The 18,057-nt window shown below is 52.0% G+C and overlaps 2 protein-coding genes across 2 annotated transcripts; both read right to left on the bottom strand.

Annotated features, from left to right (window-relative positions):
- Positions 1–1,254: 1,254 nt before the first annotated feature.
- On the bottom strand, positions 1,255–5,483 carry LOC132319606 (elongin-A-like). Its single transcript, XM_059830658.1, has 8 exons — positions 5,085–5,483; positions 4,127–4,241; positions 3,599–3,754; positions 3,053–3,150; positions 2,589–2,769; positions 1,934–2,045; positions 1,482–1,633; positions 1,255–1,338 (listed from the first exon to the last, which is right to left on the bottom strand). Exons 1-8 carry the CDS (start codon positions 5,481–5,483, stop codon positions 1,277–1,279), a joined length of 1,275 nt encoding a protein of 424 aa, XP_059686641.1. The 3' UTR covers positions 1,255–1,276.
- A 2,047-nt stretch (positions 5,484–7,530) lies between these two features.
- On the bottom strand, positions 7,531–11,759 carry LOC132319605 (elongin-A-like). Its single transcript, XM_059830657.1, has 8 exons — positions 11,361–11,759; positions 10,403–10,517; positions 9,875–10,030; positions 9,329–9,426; positions 8,865–9,045; positions 8,210–8,321; positions 7,758–7,909; positions 7,531–7,614 (listed from the first exon to the last, which is right to left on the bottom strand). Exons 1-8 carry the CDS (start codon positions 11,757–11,759, stop codon positions 7,553–7,555), a joined length of 1,275 nt encoding a protein of 424 aa, XP_059686640.1. The 3' UTR covers positions 7,531–7,552.
- Between the last annotated feature and the right edge of the window lie 6,298 nt (positions 11,760–18,057).

The following is an 18,057-nucleotide window of genomic DNA, read 5'->3' as shown; positions in this document are numbered from 1 at the left end:
CAGGTGATGTGCTCCATCACCTACCTCAACTGTTGGGGGAAAAAAATAAAAAAGCCTCCAATGCAGCGAGGCTGAAGAACCTGGACTCATCTGTATTTCCTAGGGGATGGAGCGGATGCAGTACACCGCGCTGCCTTCAGCTGAAATCAGCCCAGCAGACGCAAATCTGGCAGCTCATCTCAGAAGTAACTGAGATCCTACAAGTCCTATGAGAAAAAGGCAGCCAGCTAGAAGAGAGAAAATACAAGGCTTGTGTGTCGCTAGACACCAGATGAAATACATACGAGAAAGCTCCTCTGAAACACCCCAGCGCAGTGCAGAGCTTCAGTCAATCAGCCACAAGACAGAAACCGCTAAAACTTCACTTAGTTCCAGCTCCAATAAAGTTCTGTTCAGTACGGGTGGGTTGCTTTCTTTTTCTAAAAGAAGTCGGCCAGGCCACGACAATGCCAACAACAGACGTTAACATCAAATGACCACAGCACAGCCTGGCCCCATCGTCTCCGGGAAGATGCTCTCTTGTTGGGGTTTCCCTTACCCTCTTTCTTCCTTCAGTCCTGCAGCAGAGTTTGCACCTTCTCTGCTGGAAAAAAAAAAGACCGTTTCCAAACCGTTACGGCAGCGTCCAGAGCTTCACTCGTACAGTTCTATGCCAGCTGCCCGATTTTCACCCCCAAAAATAGTAATACGCCACACCTTTCAGCAAGGCAATAGAGAGCTGTACACAACTGCTGTTGTGCCCAGCAGGTACGAGAGCACAAGGAAGGACTCCCGTGACAGCCAGCGTCCACGCAGATGGAGGGATTCCTGGCAGCTCCAGTCACAGCGAGGCTGGCCCGTGTGCTGGATTGGGAGGGAGGAGACTCCGGGGAGCCACATGAATAACACCAGCGGGATAGAGGGGCAAGATATTAATTAAAACCATTTAATAATTTATTAAGAGGTTCCACAGGAAATAGTCTCTGGATCTTCCACTTGCAGCAGGTGCCAAGACTTCACATTTTGTCACGTCGGGAGATTCTGTCCACCCTTCTTGTGACGGATGACAGAGCCAGAAAGAGGATGTTAAGGGCAGGGGGAAAAGAGCGGGGGCTTGACACTGAAGAAGGGACCAGAAGAAAAGACGAAAGATTGTGCTGTCGTCTTGTGCAGATCGAAGCTTCTCCCGGCAGCTGCAGCCTCCAAAGAGTCCAAAGCAAAGGGCTGTTTGGGTCCCTTCTCCCCCTTCAGTGCCATTCCCCCACCAGAGGGAAAGTCCCAGGTCTGCACTGCAAACTTATCTCCGAGAGAACCTGTTTTTGAAAGCTTTGATAGTCTTTGCCATCAAGGGCGCAGCTTCTGCAACACAGAAAGAGAAAAAACCCAAATCAAACAAAGAAATCCCACACATTAAAGCAGCAGTCAGAGACTGGTAGAGCAGAGAGCGTTCGTAAAGGAGGAGCTCTGGGAGACCACACGGATCTTCTGCGCTTTGTACTTACTCTTCACTGGTGGTTTCCTGGGGTTGTAGGAGGAGAAGGTGCTAGCAGAAGACGGGACAGAATGGGCACTGCTGGTGCTGGGCCCGTCATAGGACTGCTCCTCACTCACACGAGTGTGGCTTTTGCTAGCCGGGTACAGGACTGGTTTTATTCTGAAACAGGGGCGGGACAGACATTTCAGGAAAGGAGTCACTGTGCTTTGATGCAATTTGTCAGGCACAAGCCACCTTTGTTAACAGCAGCATGGCTGACACCACATGGAACCAGCAGCGACCCGGATCTCCACACTTCCCAGCGAGAAAGAGGCTATTACAGTCCCAAGTTTCACTGCCAAAGGACCTCCCGCACACACAGAATCTTTTCCTGCCAGGACGCGGAGCTTCGGGGCGAAGCTGGCAGGAGCCCACGGGAAAAGAGGCCCTGAACAGCAAGCGCTACTGAGAAACACTCACTTGGTCTTCTCTGGCAGAAGAGGTCCTCCAGTCCCAAACTTCTCTTGTCTCCTTTGTACGTCCCGAGGGGGCTTTGGGGCACCGTCCACAAACGCCATTTGAGCCACTCGACCTGTGGGAGGCCAGAGGGAAACAGTGCTTAGATCCAGCTTACTCTAAAGGAGGCTCCTCAGGGCTTGTCTGAGTACAGCAAGCTCCAACCAAATCCCCCCAGTCCGTCCATTCCAAAGCTCTGGCGACAGCCTCCTCCCGAAGGTCTGAACCTCTTGCAGTCACAACATGGGCTGTGAGGAATCAGACTCGTCAGGGCAGGAGTTCTCATTACGTTCACCAAAAGAGCAGGAATGCTTCCCCGCACCCGGGTTTTCTTCAACCCCAGCATGGAGAAGCCACTCTAGAACAGGAGGTGCCTCTGCAGCCCGACACGTTCTTGCTGTAAAATCTTGCTCTGTCTAGTCTGCATCAGCAAGGCTATGGGTGGAATCGTGAGCCTGCTGGGCCATTAAGCAAAGGCCACCACATAAAGAACAGAGAGCTAAGCAGCAAATAAACTGGACTAGGTTTAAAGCAGCCACTCCGAAAGACCTTCCCCCCACAAAGACATCCCCTAGGCAGCACTCCCAGACCCGTCTCTGATCATTCAGCCCCCCTTTACCTTTGGGTTTGTTGGCCTGAGCTGAGCTGATGTTGTGTACCAACGTGAGCAGCCGCTGCTCTCGTGCGTTGTGAAGGCGAAGGTACATCTCCCGCCAGGACTCAAACGCTTCCGGCTTCTCGTTCTTGAAGTCTCGGAGGCAGTGATTGTGCCACAGTTGATCTGTATCCTCAATGAGGACCTGAGGCAAACCCACATGTAAGCTGGGATCCCTCCTGACACCTTCTCTCCCCTCTCCCTCAGCACCAGCTAGCGCCGGTGTCACTGGAATACCACAGAGGACAAGACAGCTCAGGGGCCAGCTTGCAGCCAGAGACGGGCAGGTGGCAAATCCAGGGACTCAGGACTAGCCAAAGCCACCTCTCGTTGTGAAGAGCGTTGTTCTTTACTATTCTGCTATTGCAAGTGAGGACAGAACGCCACTCCCGCATGTCGCCATCCCTTCCCCAGGCCCAGGAACTCACAGGATTTCGTTCCTCAATGCGATACAGCTGCTCTGGGGTGCATCTCTCCAACACTGGCTCCAGCGCCGAGAAAGGGACACCACCCACTTCATATATCGCTAGAGAGAAGCAAGACGCACAGAGTATTTATCCTGCTCCTTCCTTGCCAAGGCCAGGGCTTGATACCCTGAAACGCAGTGGAAGAAACTGCAGTGCTGCACGCCACTACACAGCACGAGGGGAAGGAGAAAGGAGCCGTAGGTGCAATAGCTCTAGTGGGTCATCAGGCACCAGCGCCTCCAAGTTACAAAGTGCCTGCGCAAGGCTCTGTTAACCACTATTTCCAGTGCTTTAGCCCTCCCTGAAAGCGTGCTGGGTGCCGATTCCTGCAGCACCCGAGCTTTCAGCGAGATCTGCCCCGTCTTAGTTAGCTTGCCTTGTGGCAAGGGGCAGCTGTTCACACGCTCCACGCCAGATGCTGCTGGGATATATACAAAGAAGTTACCAAGATTTCAGGGTTATCTGCGTGGCAAAGTGACTTTGAGACAGATGAGGAAAGGGACTTACAGTCAATGTTGTTTCTGAGGACTCTGATACATTGCTCATAGAGAGACATCATCTTTGGGAGGTAGGCAGTTTTGGAGCCTGAATAGACTTGCATCTTTGAATTCAAGCGGCGGCCTGTAAAACCTCCTTCGCTCTCTTCAAGTGGCGAGGACAGTGCTGTAAAGGGAAAGACACGGAGTGAGAAGGGAACAGGGAAAAGAAGAGCCCACCCTGATGAATGGCACAGCAGACACAAATCAGAGTCACCCAGGGGCAACCTAAAGGTCCAAGTCTTCCCCGAGAGACCTGCAACCTAGTTCAGGAAGGGCAAGTCCAAAGCCCAAGCCTCAGGAAAAGTCAGCAAAGGCTCTTCCTCATTTCTGCTGGAGCGCGTGGGAAAGAAGCCACCTCTTTCTGAAAAGCGGGGCTCTGGGCATCAGAGGCAAGACAGCAGAGCCCAAGAGAAGGACTTCAACCCAGGCAGCAGCCACTCCCTCGCACAAACGGTGGCTGGAGCCCTTTTCAGACCTATTTTCCTGCCCAACGTACCTTTCCTTTTCCTCTGGGAGCACGTACTGGACTCGATCGAAGGAAGAGGGAGGTAGTTGGCTTGGATCGGCGGCAGTGGGATGTCTGGTAACGTTGGTACCACATCCAAAAGTACCTGGAAGGAGAGGATGTCCAGGCAAGTAAGCTGAGAATACAGGAGAACGTTACCCCGTGCCAGCGTACAAACAGCACGGAACTGCGTTTTGTTTGACATTTTGAATAAGACATTCAGTGCTGATCATCTTGCACCAGGAAACAGCCTCAGAGGGAGCCTGCACTTGTGCCACGTTCCTGTGGCTCTGTCTAGGCTGTCAATACAAAGGAGCCAAAATTTGGGATCTGAATCACTCAGCACCCTCCAGTAAGAGCCCTCCACATCTTTCGCCTCCGAGGTTCAGTGCTAAAGGCCTCCTCCTGCAAAAAACTCCACAGTGGTGGCGGAGAGGAGAGCCTCACAAACTGAGGGAAACGTAAAGCTTTGATACAAGGCACTTAGTGGAATGAATGGCAAAGCAGGATTTTCAAAGGCTGCTGAGCTTCTAACACCAGTTTGTGAAGAGCAAAGTGTCGCAAAGTTGGGTAAAAAGATTGAGCAGTCAAGGCTTTACACATGAGTCCCTAGGTATATACACAACCCGGCACCCACATTTTTTTGAAGAAATGGGGTTTTGCCTATTGCATTTCCTTTTTCCCCTGCCTCTTGACCCCCTCTTCCAGCAGACTTCCACTCTAACAGCACAAAGCCATGCCTGCGGCACAGGGCATAGGAAACACGTGGTGTCTCCCAGCAGGAACCCAGAGTCACAGACCTCAATGCCAATGAGACACCGCAAGCACAACCCGATGCAGAACAGAGCCCAGCACCTCCAAGGGGAAAACTAAGAAGCCCCAGCTGGCAGAGGACTGAGAGCAGCTGATCCCACCTTCTTTGTTCACCTGCAGATCTTCAAAACCTTACCCTCTTTGGTTTAGGGGGCTCCGGTAGTTCCTTCTCTGCCTTTTTCTCACTGGGGCGCTTGTGGCTTGGACTTTTGCGACTGGAGCTTGAGCTGTTGGTACTGGCCTTGGAGCCGTTCTGGTTGCTGTGCCGTTGGTCTTTCTCCCCAGCTGACCCAGAGGCTTTGACCACTTTCTTCTTCTTTTTCTGGGGCTGGTCGTAGCTGAGGTACGACTCAAAGGACATGGTAGGTTGTTCAAATTCATCCTCCGCTTCCCGCTCCCCGAAACTGGAGGAAAAGCCCATCCATTTTTTGTCCACCTCGGAGACTTTGCGCTTCCCCTCGGAATTTTTTAAGCTCCCTGAAATCCCCTTTTCTTGAACGCGATTTGACGAGTTAGGAACTGCTCCGACTCCCATATCGCAGCCAAGTGTTAAGCTTTTGGAAGAACTGAGGGTGACAAACTGTCCTCCCTGGCTTCACACTTGCTCTGACACGCTCCTTCCCCGTGCCTGGGATTTCTAGAACCTCATCACAATCGTGCCTGTGACATCAGGCTGTAGCAGGTGACCGAGGCAACGCGCCCAAACAGTGGCAAACGGTTATCCTGTGACTTGACAGACACGACGAAAGGGTGAGAGATTTCACAGCTCTCACCACAAGAATGTCAACTGTGATGGGCAACTCAGCCTCTTCAGACTTTTCAGCAGCAGCAGAGACAAGAAGGGAAGTGTTCAGGCTCGTCATACTGACCCACATACCGCGATCAGAAAGGAAGACAATTCCGCACTGCATGAGAGCTGCTTAGAAAGACCCAAGTTGCAGACAGCCGCTGTCTTGCTCCAAATCCAGCTCCTGAGAAGCCGAACACGAGGGCCAACTGTAAAGAAATTATCGCCTCTTTGCCTATGAGGGCCCCGCTGAGAATCTTAAACCGCACTCAAATTGGAATGCTTTCTTCACACAGGACTGCAACTGAACTTTGGCTTAAAGCATCAGGAACAGAGACACACAACTCTGTTGCACAGCAAGTGGAAGAAAGGACTCGGAAGCTTGTGACTCGCAGGAGGTGGTGCTGAGAATGGCATCACTTGTTGAGAGGAGGGGAGAAAGAACATTAAGAGTCCTTTCTGAAGGTTTGCAAGCTAGACACGGAGGGAAGGAAGATTTGTAGATGCTCTTCAAGATCTGAGAGATCTATGGGATCTGGGACAGGTGATGTGCTCCATCACCTACCTCAACTGTTGGGGGAAAAAAATAAAAAAGCCTCCAATGCAGCGAGGCTGAAGAACCTGGACTCATCTGTATTTCCTAGGGGATGGAGCGGATGCAGTACACCGCGCTGCCTTCAGCTGAAATCAGCCCAGCAGACGCAAATCTGGCAGCTCATCTCAGAAGTAACTGAGATCCTACAAGTCCTATGAGAAAAAGGCAGCCAGCTAGAAGAGAGAAAATACAAGGCTTGTGTGTCGCTAGACACCAGATGAAATACATACGAGAAAGCTCCTCTGAAACACCCCAGCGCAGTGCAGAGCTTCAGTCAATCAGCCACAAGACAGAAACCGCTAAAACTTCACTTAGTTCCAGCTCCAATAAAGTTCTGTTCAGTACGGGTGGGTTGCTTTCTTTTTCTAAAAGAAGTCGGCCAGGCCACGACAATGCCAACAACAGACGTTAACATCAAATGACCACAGCACAGCCTGGCCCCATCGTCTCCGGGAAGATGCTCTCTTGTTGGGGTTTCCCTTACCCTCTTTCTTCCTTCAGTCCTGCAGCAGAGTTTGCACCTTCTCTGCTGGAAAAAAAAAAGACCGTTTCCAAACCGTTACGGCAGCGTCCAGAGCTTCACTCGTACAGTTCTATGCCAGCTGCCCGATTTTCACCCCCAAAAATAGTAATACGCCACACCTTTCAGCAAGGCAATAGAGAGCTGTACACAACTGCTGTTGTGCCCAGCAGGTACGAGAGCACAAGGAAGGACTCCCGTGACAGCCAGCGTCCACGCAGATGGAGGGATTCCTGGCAGCTCCAGTCACAGCGAGGCTGGCCCGTGTGCTGGATTGGGAGGGAGGAGACTCCGGGGAGCCACATGAATAACACCAGCGGGATAGAGGGGCAAGATATTAATTAAAACCATTTAATAATTTATTAAGAGGTTCCACAGGAAATAGTCTCTGGATCTTCCACTTGCAGCAGGTGCCAAGACTTCACATTTTGTCACGTCGGGAGATTCTGTCCACCCTTCTTGTGACGGATGACAGAGCCAGAAAGAGGATGTTAAGGGCAGGGGGAAAAGAGCGGGGGCTTGACACTGAAGAAGGGACCAGAAGAAAAGACGAAAGATTGTGCTGTCGTCTTGTGCAGATCGAAGCTTCTCCCGGCAGCTGCAGCCTCCAAAGAGTCCAAAGCAAAGGGCTGTTTGGGTCCCTTCTCCCCCTTCAGTGCCATTCCCCCACCAGAGGGAAAGTCCCAGGTCTGCACTGCAAACTTATCTCCGAGAGAACCTGTTTTTGAAAGCTTTGATAGTCTTTGCCATCAAGGGCGCAGCTTCTGCAACACAGAAAGAGAAAAAACCCAAATCAAACAAAGAAATCCCACACATTAAAGCAGCAGTCAGAGACTGGTAGAGCAGAGAGCGTTCGTAAAGGAGGAGCTCTGGGAGACCACACGGATCTTCTGCGCTTTGTACTTACTCTTCACTGGTGGTTTCCTGGGGTTGTAGGAGGAGAAGGTGCTAGCAGAAGACGGGACAGAATGGGCACTGCTGGTGCTGGGCCCGTCATAGGACTGCTCCTCACTCACACGAGTGTGGCTTTTGCTAGCCGGGTACAGGACTGGTTTTATTCTGAAACAGGGGCGGGACAGACATTTCAGGAAAGGAGTCACTGTGCTTTGATGCAATTTGTCAGGCACAAGCCACCTTTGTTAACAGCAGCATGGCTGACACCACATGGAACCAGCAGCGACCCGGATCTCCACACTTCCCAGCGAGAAAGAGGCTATTACAGTCCCAAGTTTCACTGCCAAAGGACCTCCCGCACACACAGAATCTTTTCCTGCCAGGACGCGGAGCTTCGGGGCGAAGCTGGCAGGAGCCCACGGGAAAAGAGGCCCTGAACAGCAAGCGCTACTGAGAAACACTCACTTGGTCTTCTCTGGCAGAAGAGGTCCTCCAGTCCCAAACTTCTCTTGTCTCCTTTGTACGTCCCGAGGGGGCTTTGGGGCACCGTCCACAAACGCCATTTGAGCCACTCGACCTGTGGGAGGCCAGAGGGAAACAGTGCTTAGATCCAGCTTACTCTAAAGGAGGCTCCTCAGGGCTTGTCTGAGTACAGCAAGCTCCAACCAAATCCCCCCAGTCCGTCCATTCCAAAGCTCTGGCGACAGCCTCCTCCCGAAGGTCTGAACCTCTTGCAGTCACAACATGGGCTGTGAGGAATCAGACTCGTCAGGGCAGGAGTTCTCATTACGTTCACCAAAAGAGCAGGAATGCTTCCCCGCACCCGGGTTTTCTTCAACCCCAGCATGGAGAAGCCACTCTAGAACAGGAGGTGCCTCTGCAGCCCGACACGTTCTTGCTGTAAAATCTTGCTCTGTCTAGTCTGCATCAGCAAGGCTATGGGTGGAATCGTGAGCCTGCTGGGCCATTAAGCAAAGGCCACCACATAAAGAACAGAGAGCTAAGCAGCAAATAAACTGGACTAGGTTTAAAGCAGCCACTCCGAAAGACCTTCCCCCCACAAAGACATCCCCTAGGCAGCACTCCCAGACCCGTCTCTGATCATTCAGCCCCCCTTTACCTTTGGGTTTGTTGGCCTGAGCTGAGCTGATGTTGTGTACCAACGTGAGCAGCCGCTGCTCTCGTGCGTTGTGAAGGCGAAGGTACATCTCCCGCCAGGACTCAAACGCTTCCGGCTTCTCGTTCTTGAAGTCTCGGAGGCAGTGATTGTGCCACAGTTGATCTGTATCCTCAATGAGGACCTGAGGCAAACCCACATGTAAGCTGGGATCCCTCCTGACACCTTCTCTCCCCTCTCCCTCAGCACCAGCTAGCGCCGGTGTCACTGGAATACCACAGAGGACAAGACAGCTCAGGGGCCAGCTTGCAGCCAGAGACGGGCAGGTGGCAAATCCAGGGACTCAGGACTAGCCAAAGCCACCTCTCGTTGTGAAGAGCGTTGTTCTTTACTATTCTGCTATTGCAAGTGAGGACAGAACGCCACTCCCGCATGTCGCCATCCCTTCCCCAGGCCCAGGAACTCACAGGATTTCGTTCCTCAATGCGATACAGCTGCTCTGGGGTGCATCTCTCCAACACTGGCTCCAGCGCCGAGAAAGGGACACCACCCACTTCATATATCGCTAGAGAGAAGCAAGACGCACAGAGTATTTATCCTGCTCCTTCCTTGCCAAGGCCAGGGCTTGATACCCTGAAACGCAGTGGAAGAAACTGCAGTGCTGCACGCCACTACACAGCACGAGGGGAAGGAGAAAGGAGCCGTAGGTGCAATAGCTCTAGTGGGTCATCAGGCACCAGCGCCTCCAAGTTACAAAGTGCCTGCGCAAGGCTCTGTTAACCACTATTTCCAGTGCTTTAGCCCTCCCTGAAAGCGTGCTGGGTGCCGATTCCTGCAGCACCCGAGCTTTCAGCGAGATCTGCCCCGTCTTAGTTAGCTTGCCTTGTGGCAAGGGGCAGCTGTTCACACGCTCCACGCCAGATGCTGCTGGGATATATACAAAGAAGTTACCAAGATTTCAGGGTTATCTGCGTGGCAAAGTGACTTTGAGACAGATGAGGAAAGGGACTTACAGTCAATGTTGTTTCTGAGGACTCTGATACATTGCTCATAGAGAGACATCATCTTTGGGAGGTAGGCAGTTTTGGAGCCTGAATAGACTTGCATCTTTGAATTCAAGCGGCGGCCTGTAAAACCTCCTTCGCTCTCTTCAAGTGGCGAGGACAGTGCTGTAAAGGGAAAGACACGGAGTGAGAAGGGAACAGGGAAAAGAAGAGCCCACCCTGATGAATGGCACAGCAGACACAAATCAGAGTCACCCAGGGGCAACCTAAAGGTCCAAGTCTTCCCCGAGAGACCTGCAACCTAGTTCAGGAAGGGCAAGTCCAAAGCCCAAGCCTCAGGAAAAGTCAGCAAAGGCTCTTCCTCATTTCTGCTGGAGCGCGTGGGAAAGAAGCCACCTCTTTCTGAAAAGCGGGGCTCTGGGCATCAGAGGCAAGACAGCAGAGCCCAAGAGAAGGACTTCAACCCAGGCAGCAGCCACTCCCTCGCACAAACGGTGGCTGGAGCCCTTTTCAGACCTATTTTCCTGCCCAACGTACCTTTCCTTTTCCTCTGGGAGCACGTACTGGACTCGATCGAAGGAAGAGGGAGGTAGTTGGCTTGGATCGGCGGCAGTGGGATGTCTGGTAACGTTGGTACCACATCCAAAAGTACCTGGAAGGAGAGGATGTCCAGGCAAGTAAGCTGAGAATACAGGAGAACGTTACCCCGTGCCAGCGTACAAACAGCACGGAACTGCGTTTTGTTTGACATTTTGAATAAGACATTCAGTGCTGATCATCTTGCACCAGGAAACAGCCTCAGAGGGAGCCTGCACTTGTGCCACGTTCCTGTGGCTCTGTCTAGGCTGTCAATACAAAGGAGCCAAAATTTGGGATCTGAATCACTCAGCACCCTCCAGTAAGAGCCCTCCACATCTTTCGCCTCCGAGGTTCAGTGCTAAAGGCCTCCTCCTGCAAAAAACTCCACAGTGGTGGCGGAGAGGAGAGCCTCACAAACTGAGGGAAACGTAAAGCTTTGATACAAGGCACTTAGTGGAATGAATGGCAAAGCAGGATTTTCAAAGGCTGCTGAGCTTCTAACACCAGTTTGTGAAGAGCAAAGTGTCGCAAAGTTGGGTAAAAAGATTGAGCAGTCAAGGCTTTACACATGAGTCCCTAGGTATATACACAACCCGGCACCCACATTTTTTTGAAGAAATGGGGTTTTGCCTATTGCATTTCCTTTTTCCCCTGCCTCTTGACCCCCTCTTCCAGCAGACTTCCACTCTAACAGCACAAAGCCATGCCTGCGGCACAGGGCATAGGAAACACGTGGTGTCTCCCAGCAGGAACCCAGAGTCACAGACCTCAATGCCAATGAGACACCGCAAGCACAACCCGATGCAGAACAGAGCCCAGCACCTCCAAGGGGAAAACTAAGAAGCCCCAGCTGGCAGAGGACTGAGAGCAGCTGATCCCACCTTCTTTGTTCACCTGCAGATCTTCAAAACCTTACCCTCTTTGGTTTAGGGGGCTCCGGTAGTTCCTTCTCTGCCTTTTTCTCACTGGGGCGCTTGTGGCTTGGACTTTTGCGACTGGAGCTTGAGCTGTTGGTACTGGCCTTGGAGCCGTTCTGGTTGCTGTGCCGTTGGTCTTTCTCCCCAGCTGACCCAGAGGCTTTGACCACTTTCTTCTTCTTTTTCTGGGGCTGGTCGTAGCTGAGGTACGACTCAAAGGACATGGTAGGTTGTTCAAATTCATCCTCCGCTTCCCGCTCCCCGAAACTGGAGGAAAAGCCCATCCATTTTTTGTCCACCTCGGAGACTTTGCGCTTCCCCTCGGAATTTTTTAAGCTCCCTGAAATCCCCTTTTCTTGAACGCGATTTGACGAGTTAGGAACTGCTCCGACTCCCATATCGCAGCCAAGTGTTAAGCTTTTGGAAGAACTGAGGGTGACAAACTGTCCTCCCTGGCTTCACACTTGCTCTGACACGCTCCTTCCCCGTGCCTGGGATTTCTAGAACCTCATCACAATCGTGCCTGTGACATCAGGCTGTAGCAGGTGACCGAGGCAACGCGCCCAAACAGTGGCAAACGGTTATCCTGTGACTTGACAGACACGACGAAAGGGTGAGAGATTTCACAGCTCTCACCACAAGAATGTCAACTGTGATGGGCAACTCAGCCTCTTCAGACTTTTCAGCAGCAGCAGAGACAAGAAGGGAAGTGTTCAGGCTCGTCATACTGACCCACATACCGCGATCAGAAAGGAAGACAATTCCGCACTGCATGAGAGCTGCTTAGAAAGACCCAAGTTGCAGACAGCCGCTGTCTTGCTCCAAATCCAGCTCCTGAGAAGCCGAACACGAGGGCCAACTGTAAAGAAATTATCGCCTCTTTGCCTATGAGGGCCCCGCTGAGAATCTTAAACCGCACTCAAATTGGAATGCTTTCTTCACACAGGACTGCAACTGAACTTTGGCTTAAAGCATCAGGAACAGAGACACACAACTCTGTTGCACAGCAAGTGGAAGAAAGGACTCGGAAGCTTGTGACTCGCAGGAGGTGGTGCTGAGAATGGCATCACTTGTTGAGAGGAGGGGAGAAAGAACATTAAGAGTCCTTTCTGAAGGTTTGCAAGCTAGACACGGAGGGAAGGAAGATTTGTAGATGCTCTTCAAGATCTGAGAGATCTATGGGATCTGGGACAGGTGATGTGCTCCATCACCTACCTCAACTGTTGGGGGAAAAAAATAAAAAAGCCTCCAATGCAGCGAGGCTGAAGAACCTGGACTCATCTGTATTTCCTAGGGGATGGAGCGGATGCAGTACACCGCGCTGCCTTCAGCTGAAATCAGCCCAGCAGACGCAAATCTGGCAGCTCATCTCAGAAGTAACTGAGATCCTACAAGTCCTATGAGAAAAAGGCAGCCAGCTAGAAGAGAGAAAATACAAGGCTTGTGTGTCGCTAGACACCAGATGAAATACATACGAGAAAGCTCCTCTGAAACACCCCAGCGCAGTGCAGAGCTTCAGTCAATCAGCCACAAGACAGAAACCGCTAAAACTTCACTTAGTTCCAGCTCCAATAAAGTTCTGTTCAGTACGGGTGGGTTGCTTTCTTTTTCTAAAAGAAGTCGGCCAGGCCACGACAATGCCAACAACAGACGTTAACATCAAATGACCACAGCACAGCCTGGCCCCATCGTCTCCGGGAAGATGCTCTCTTGTTGGGGTTTCCCTTACCCTCTTTCTTCCTTCAGTCCTGCAGCAGAGTTTGCACCTTCTCTGCTGGAAAAAAAAAAGACCGTTTCCAAACCGTTACGGCAGCGTCCAGAGCTTCACTCGTACAGTTCTATGCCAGCTGCCCGATTTTCACCCCCAAAAATAGTAATACGCCACACCTTTCAGCAAGGCAATAGAGAGCTGTACACAACTGCTGTTGTGCCCAGCAGGTACGAGAGCACAAGGAAGGACTCCCGTGACAGCCAGCGTCCACGCAGATGGAGGGATTCCTGGCAGCTCCAGTCACAGCGAGGCTGGCCCGTGTGCTGGATTGGGAGGGAGGAGACTCCGGGGAGCCACATGAATAACACCAGCGGGATAGAGGGGCAAGATATTAATTAAAACCATTTAATAATTTATTAAGAGGTTCCACAGGAAATAGTCTCTGGATCTTCCACTTGCAGCAGGTGCCAAGACTTCACATTTTGTCACGTCGGGAGATTCTGTCCACCCTTCTTGTGACGGATGACAGAGCCAGAAAGAGGATGTTAAGGGCAGGGGAAAAGAGCGGGGGCTTGACACTGAAGAAGGGACCAGAAGAAAAGACGAAAGATTGTGCTGTCGTCTTGTGCAGATCGAAGCTTCTCCCGGCAGCTGCAGCCTCCAAAGAGTCCAAAGCAAAGGGCTGTTTGGGTCCCTTCTCCCCCTTCAGTGCCATTCCCCCACCAGAGGGAAAGTCCCAGGTCTGCACTGCAAACTTATCTCCGAGAGAACCTGTTTTTGAAAGCTTTGATAGTCTTTGCCATCAAGGGCGCAGCTTCTGCAACACAGAAAGAGAAAAAACCCAAATCAAACAAAGAAATCCCACACATTAAAGCAGCAGTCAGAGACTGGTAGAGCAGAGAGCGTTCGTAAAGGAGGAGCTCTGGGAGACCACACGGATCTTCTGCGCTTTGTACTTACTCTTCACTGGTGGTTTCCTGGGGTTGTAGGAGGAGAAGGTGCTAGCAGAAGACGGGACAGAATGGGCACTGCTGGTGCTGGGCCCGTCATAGGACTGCTCCTCACTCACACGAGTGTGGCTTTTGCTAGCCGGGTACAGGACTGGTTTTATTCTGAAACAGGGGCGGGACAGACATTTCAGGAAAGGAGTCACTGTGCTTTGATGCAATTTGTCAGGCACAAGCCACCTTTGTTAACAGCAGCATGGCTGACACCACATGGAACCAGCAGCGACCCGGATCTCCACACTTCCCAGCGAGAAAGAGGCTATTACAGTCCCAAGTTTCACTGCCAAAGGACCTCCCGCACACACAGAATCTTTTCCTGCCAGGACGCGGAGCTTCGGGGCGAAGCTGGCAGGAGCCCACGGGAAAAGAGGCCCTGAACAGCAAGCGCTACTGAGAAACACTCACTTGGTCTTCTCTGGCAGAAGAGGTCCTCCAGTCCCAAACTTCTCTTGTCTCCTTTGTACGTCCCGAGGGGGCTTTGGGGCACCGTCCACAAACGCCATTTGAGCCACTCGACCTGTGGGAGGCCAGAGGGAAACAGTGCTTAGATCCAGCTTACTCTAAAGGAGGCTCCTCAGGGCTTGTCTGAGTACAGCAAGCTCCAACCAAATCCCCCCAGTCCGTCCATTCCAAAGCTCTGGCGACAGCCTCCTCCCGAAGGTCTGAACCTCTTGCAGTCACAACATGGGCTGTGAGGAATCAGACTCGTCAGGGCAGGAGTTCTCATTACGTTCACCAAAAGAGCAGGAATGCTTCCCCGCACCCGGGTTTTCTTCAACCCCAGCATGGAGAAGCCACTCTAGAACAGGAGGTGCCTCTGCAGCCCGACACGTTCTTGCTGTAAAATCTTGCTCTGTCTAGTCTGCATCAGCAAGGCTATGGGTGGAATCGTGAGCCTGCTGGGCCATTAAGCAAAGGCCACCACATAAAGAACAGAGAGCTAAGCAGCAAATAAACTGGACTAGGTTTAAAGCAGCCACTCGAAAGACCTTCCCCCCACAAAGACATCCCCTAGGCAGCACTCCCAGACCCGTCTCTGATCATTCAGCCCCCCTTTACCTTTGGGTTTGTTGGCCTGAGCTGAGCTGATGTTGTGTACCAACGTGAGCAGCCGCTGCTCTCGTGCGTTGTGAAGGCGAAGGTACATCTCCCGCCAGGACTCAAACGCTTCCGGCTTCTCGTTCTTGAAGTCTCGGAGGCAGTGATTGTGCCACAGTTGATCTGTATCCTCAATGAGGACCTGAGGCAAACCCACATGTAAGCTGGGATCCCTCCTGACACCTTCTCTCCCCTCTCCCTCAGCACCAGCTAGCGCCGGTGTCACTGGAATACCACAGAGGACAAGACAGCTCAGGGGCCAGCTTGCAGCCAGAGACGGGCAGGTGGCAAATCCAGGGACTCAGGACTAGCCAAAGCCACCTCTCGTTGTGAAGAGCGTTGTTCTTTACTATTCTGCTATTGCAAGTGAGGACAGAACGCCACTCCCGCATGTCGCCATCCCTTCCCCAGGCCCAGGAACTCACAGGATTTCGTTCCTCAATGCGATACAGCTGCTCTGGGGTGCATCTCTCCAACACTGGCTCCAGCGCCGAGAAAGGGACACCACCCACTTCATATATCGCTAGAGAGAAGCAAGACGCACAGAGTATTTATCCTGCTCCTTCCTTGCCAAGGCCAGGGCTTGATACCCTGAAACGCAGTGGAAGAAACTGCAGTGCTGCACGCCACTACACAGCACGAGGGGAAGGAGAAAGGAGCCGTAGGTGCAATAGCTCTAGTGGGTCATCAGGCACCAGCGCCTCCAAGTTACAAAGTGCCTGCGCAAGGCTCTGTTAACCACTATTTCCAGTGCTTTAGCCCTCCCTGAAAGCGTGCTGGGTGCCGATTCCTGCAGCACCCGAGCTTTCAGCGAGATCTGCCCCGTCTTAGTTAGCTTGCCTTGTGGCAAGGGGCAGCTGTTCACACGCTCCACGCCAGATGCTGCTGGGATATATACAAAGAAGTTACCAAGATTTCAGGGTTATCTGCGTGGCAAAGTGACTTTGAGACAGATGAGGAAAGGGACTTACAGTCAATGTTGTTTCTGAGGACTCTGATACATTGCTCATAGAGAGACATCATCTTTGGGAGGTAGGCAGTTTTGGAGCCTGAATAGACTTGCATCTTTGAATTCAAGCGGCGGCCTGTAAAACCTCCTTCGCTCTCTTCAAGTGGCGAGGACAGTGCTGTAAAGGGAAAGACACGGAGTGAGAAGGGAACAGGGAAAAGAAGAGCCCACCCTGATGAATGGCACAGCAGACACAAATCAGAGTCACCCAGGGGCAACCTAAAGGTCCAAGTCTTCCCCGAGAGACCTGCAACCTAGTTCAGGAAGGGCAAGTCCAAAGCCCAAGCCTCAGGAAAAGTCAGCAAAGGCTCTTCCTCATTTCTGCTGGAGCGCGTGGGAAAGAAGCCACCTCTTTCTGAAAAGCGGGGCTCTGGGCATCAGAGGCAAGACAGCAGAGCCCAAGAGAAGGACTTCAACCCAGGCAGCAGCCACTCCCTCGCACAAACGGTGGCTGGAGCCCTTTTCAGACCTATTTTCCTGCCCAACGTACCTTTCCTTTTCCTCTGGGAGCACGTACTGGACTCGATCGAAGGAAGAGGGAGGTAGTTGGCTTGGATCGGCGGCAGTGGGATGTCTGGTAACGTTGGTACCACATCCAAAAGTACCTGGAAGGAGAGGATGTCCAGGCAAGTAAGCTGAGAATACAGGAGAACGTTACCCCGTGCCAGCGTACAAACAGCACGGAACTGCGTTTTGTTTGACATTTTGAATAAGACATTCAGTGCTGATCATCTTGCACCAGGAAACAGCCTCAGAGGGGAGCCTGCACTTGTGCCACGTTCCTGTGGCTCTGTCTAGGCTGTCAATACAAAGGAGCCAAAATTTGGGATCTGAATCACTCAGCACCCTCCAGTAAGAGCCCTCCACATCTTTCGCCTCCGAGGTTCAGTGCTAAAGGCCTCCTCCTGCAAAAAACTCCACAGTGGTGGCGGAGAGGAGAGCCTCACAAACTGAGGGAAACGTAAAGCTTTGATACAAGGCACTTAGTGGAATGAATGGCAAAGCAGGATTTTCAAAGGCTGCTGAGCTTCTAACACCAGTTTGTGAAGAGCAAAGTGTCGCAAAGTTGGGTAAAAAGATTGAGCAGTCAAGGCTTTACACATGAGTCCCTAGGTATATACACAACCCGGCACCCACATTTTTTTGAAGAAATGGGGTTTTGCCTATTGCATTTCCTTTTTCCCCTGCCTCTTGACCCCCTCTTCCAGCAGACTTCCACTCTAACAGCACAAAGCCATGCCTGTGGCACAGGGCATAGGAAACACGTGGTGTCTCCCAGCAGGAACCCAGAGTCACAGACCTCAATGCCAATGAGACACCGCAAGCACAACCCGATGCAGAACAGAGCCCAGCACCTCCAAGGGGAAAACTAAGAAGCCCCAGCTGGCAGAGGACTGAGAGCAGCTGATCCCACCTTCTTTGTTCACCTGCAGATCTTCAAAACCTTACCCTCTTTGGTTTAGGGGGCTCCGATAGTTCCTTCTCTGCCTTTTTCTCACTGGGGCGCTTGTGGCTTGGACTTTTGCGACTGGAGCTTGAGCTGTTGGTACTGGCCTTGGAGCCGTTCTGATCGCTGTAGGTTGGTCTTTCAGTGACGAGGCCTTTGACCACTTCCTTCTTGTCTCTTCTGCGGGCTGAGTCGAAGAGCTGAGGTTGCCCTCACAGTGACATCTTGGTGAGAGCTGTTCAAATCTCTCACCCTTCGTCGTGCCGACAAGGCCAGGATAAGCATCTTTTTGTCCACTGGGTTTGCGCTTCCCTCGGAATCTCTTCTACAGCCTGAATGTCCTCTGGCACGGATTTGTGAGTGAGGTTCTAGACATATCCGCAGCAAGTGTAGAGCTTTGGCAAGCAAGTGTGAAGCCAGGGAG

This window comes from Gavia stellata, chromosome 29 (genome assembly GCF_030936135.1).
Source record: "Gavia stellata isolate bGavSte3 chromosome 29, bGavSte3.hap2, whole genome shotgun sequence".
NCBI lineage: Eukaryota > Metazoa > Chordata > Aves > Gaviiformes > Gaviidae > Gavia > Gavia stellata.
The sequence above is the reverse complement of the archived record's forward strand: the minus strand, read 5'-3'. Positions and strand labels throughout refer to the sequence as shown.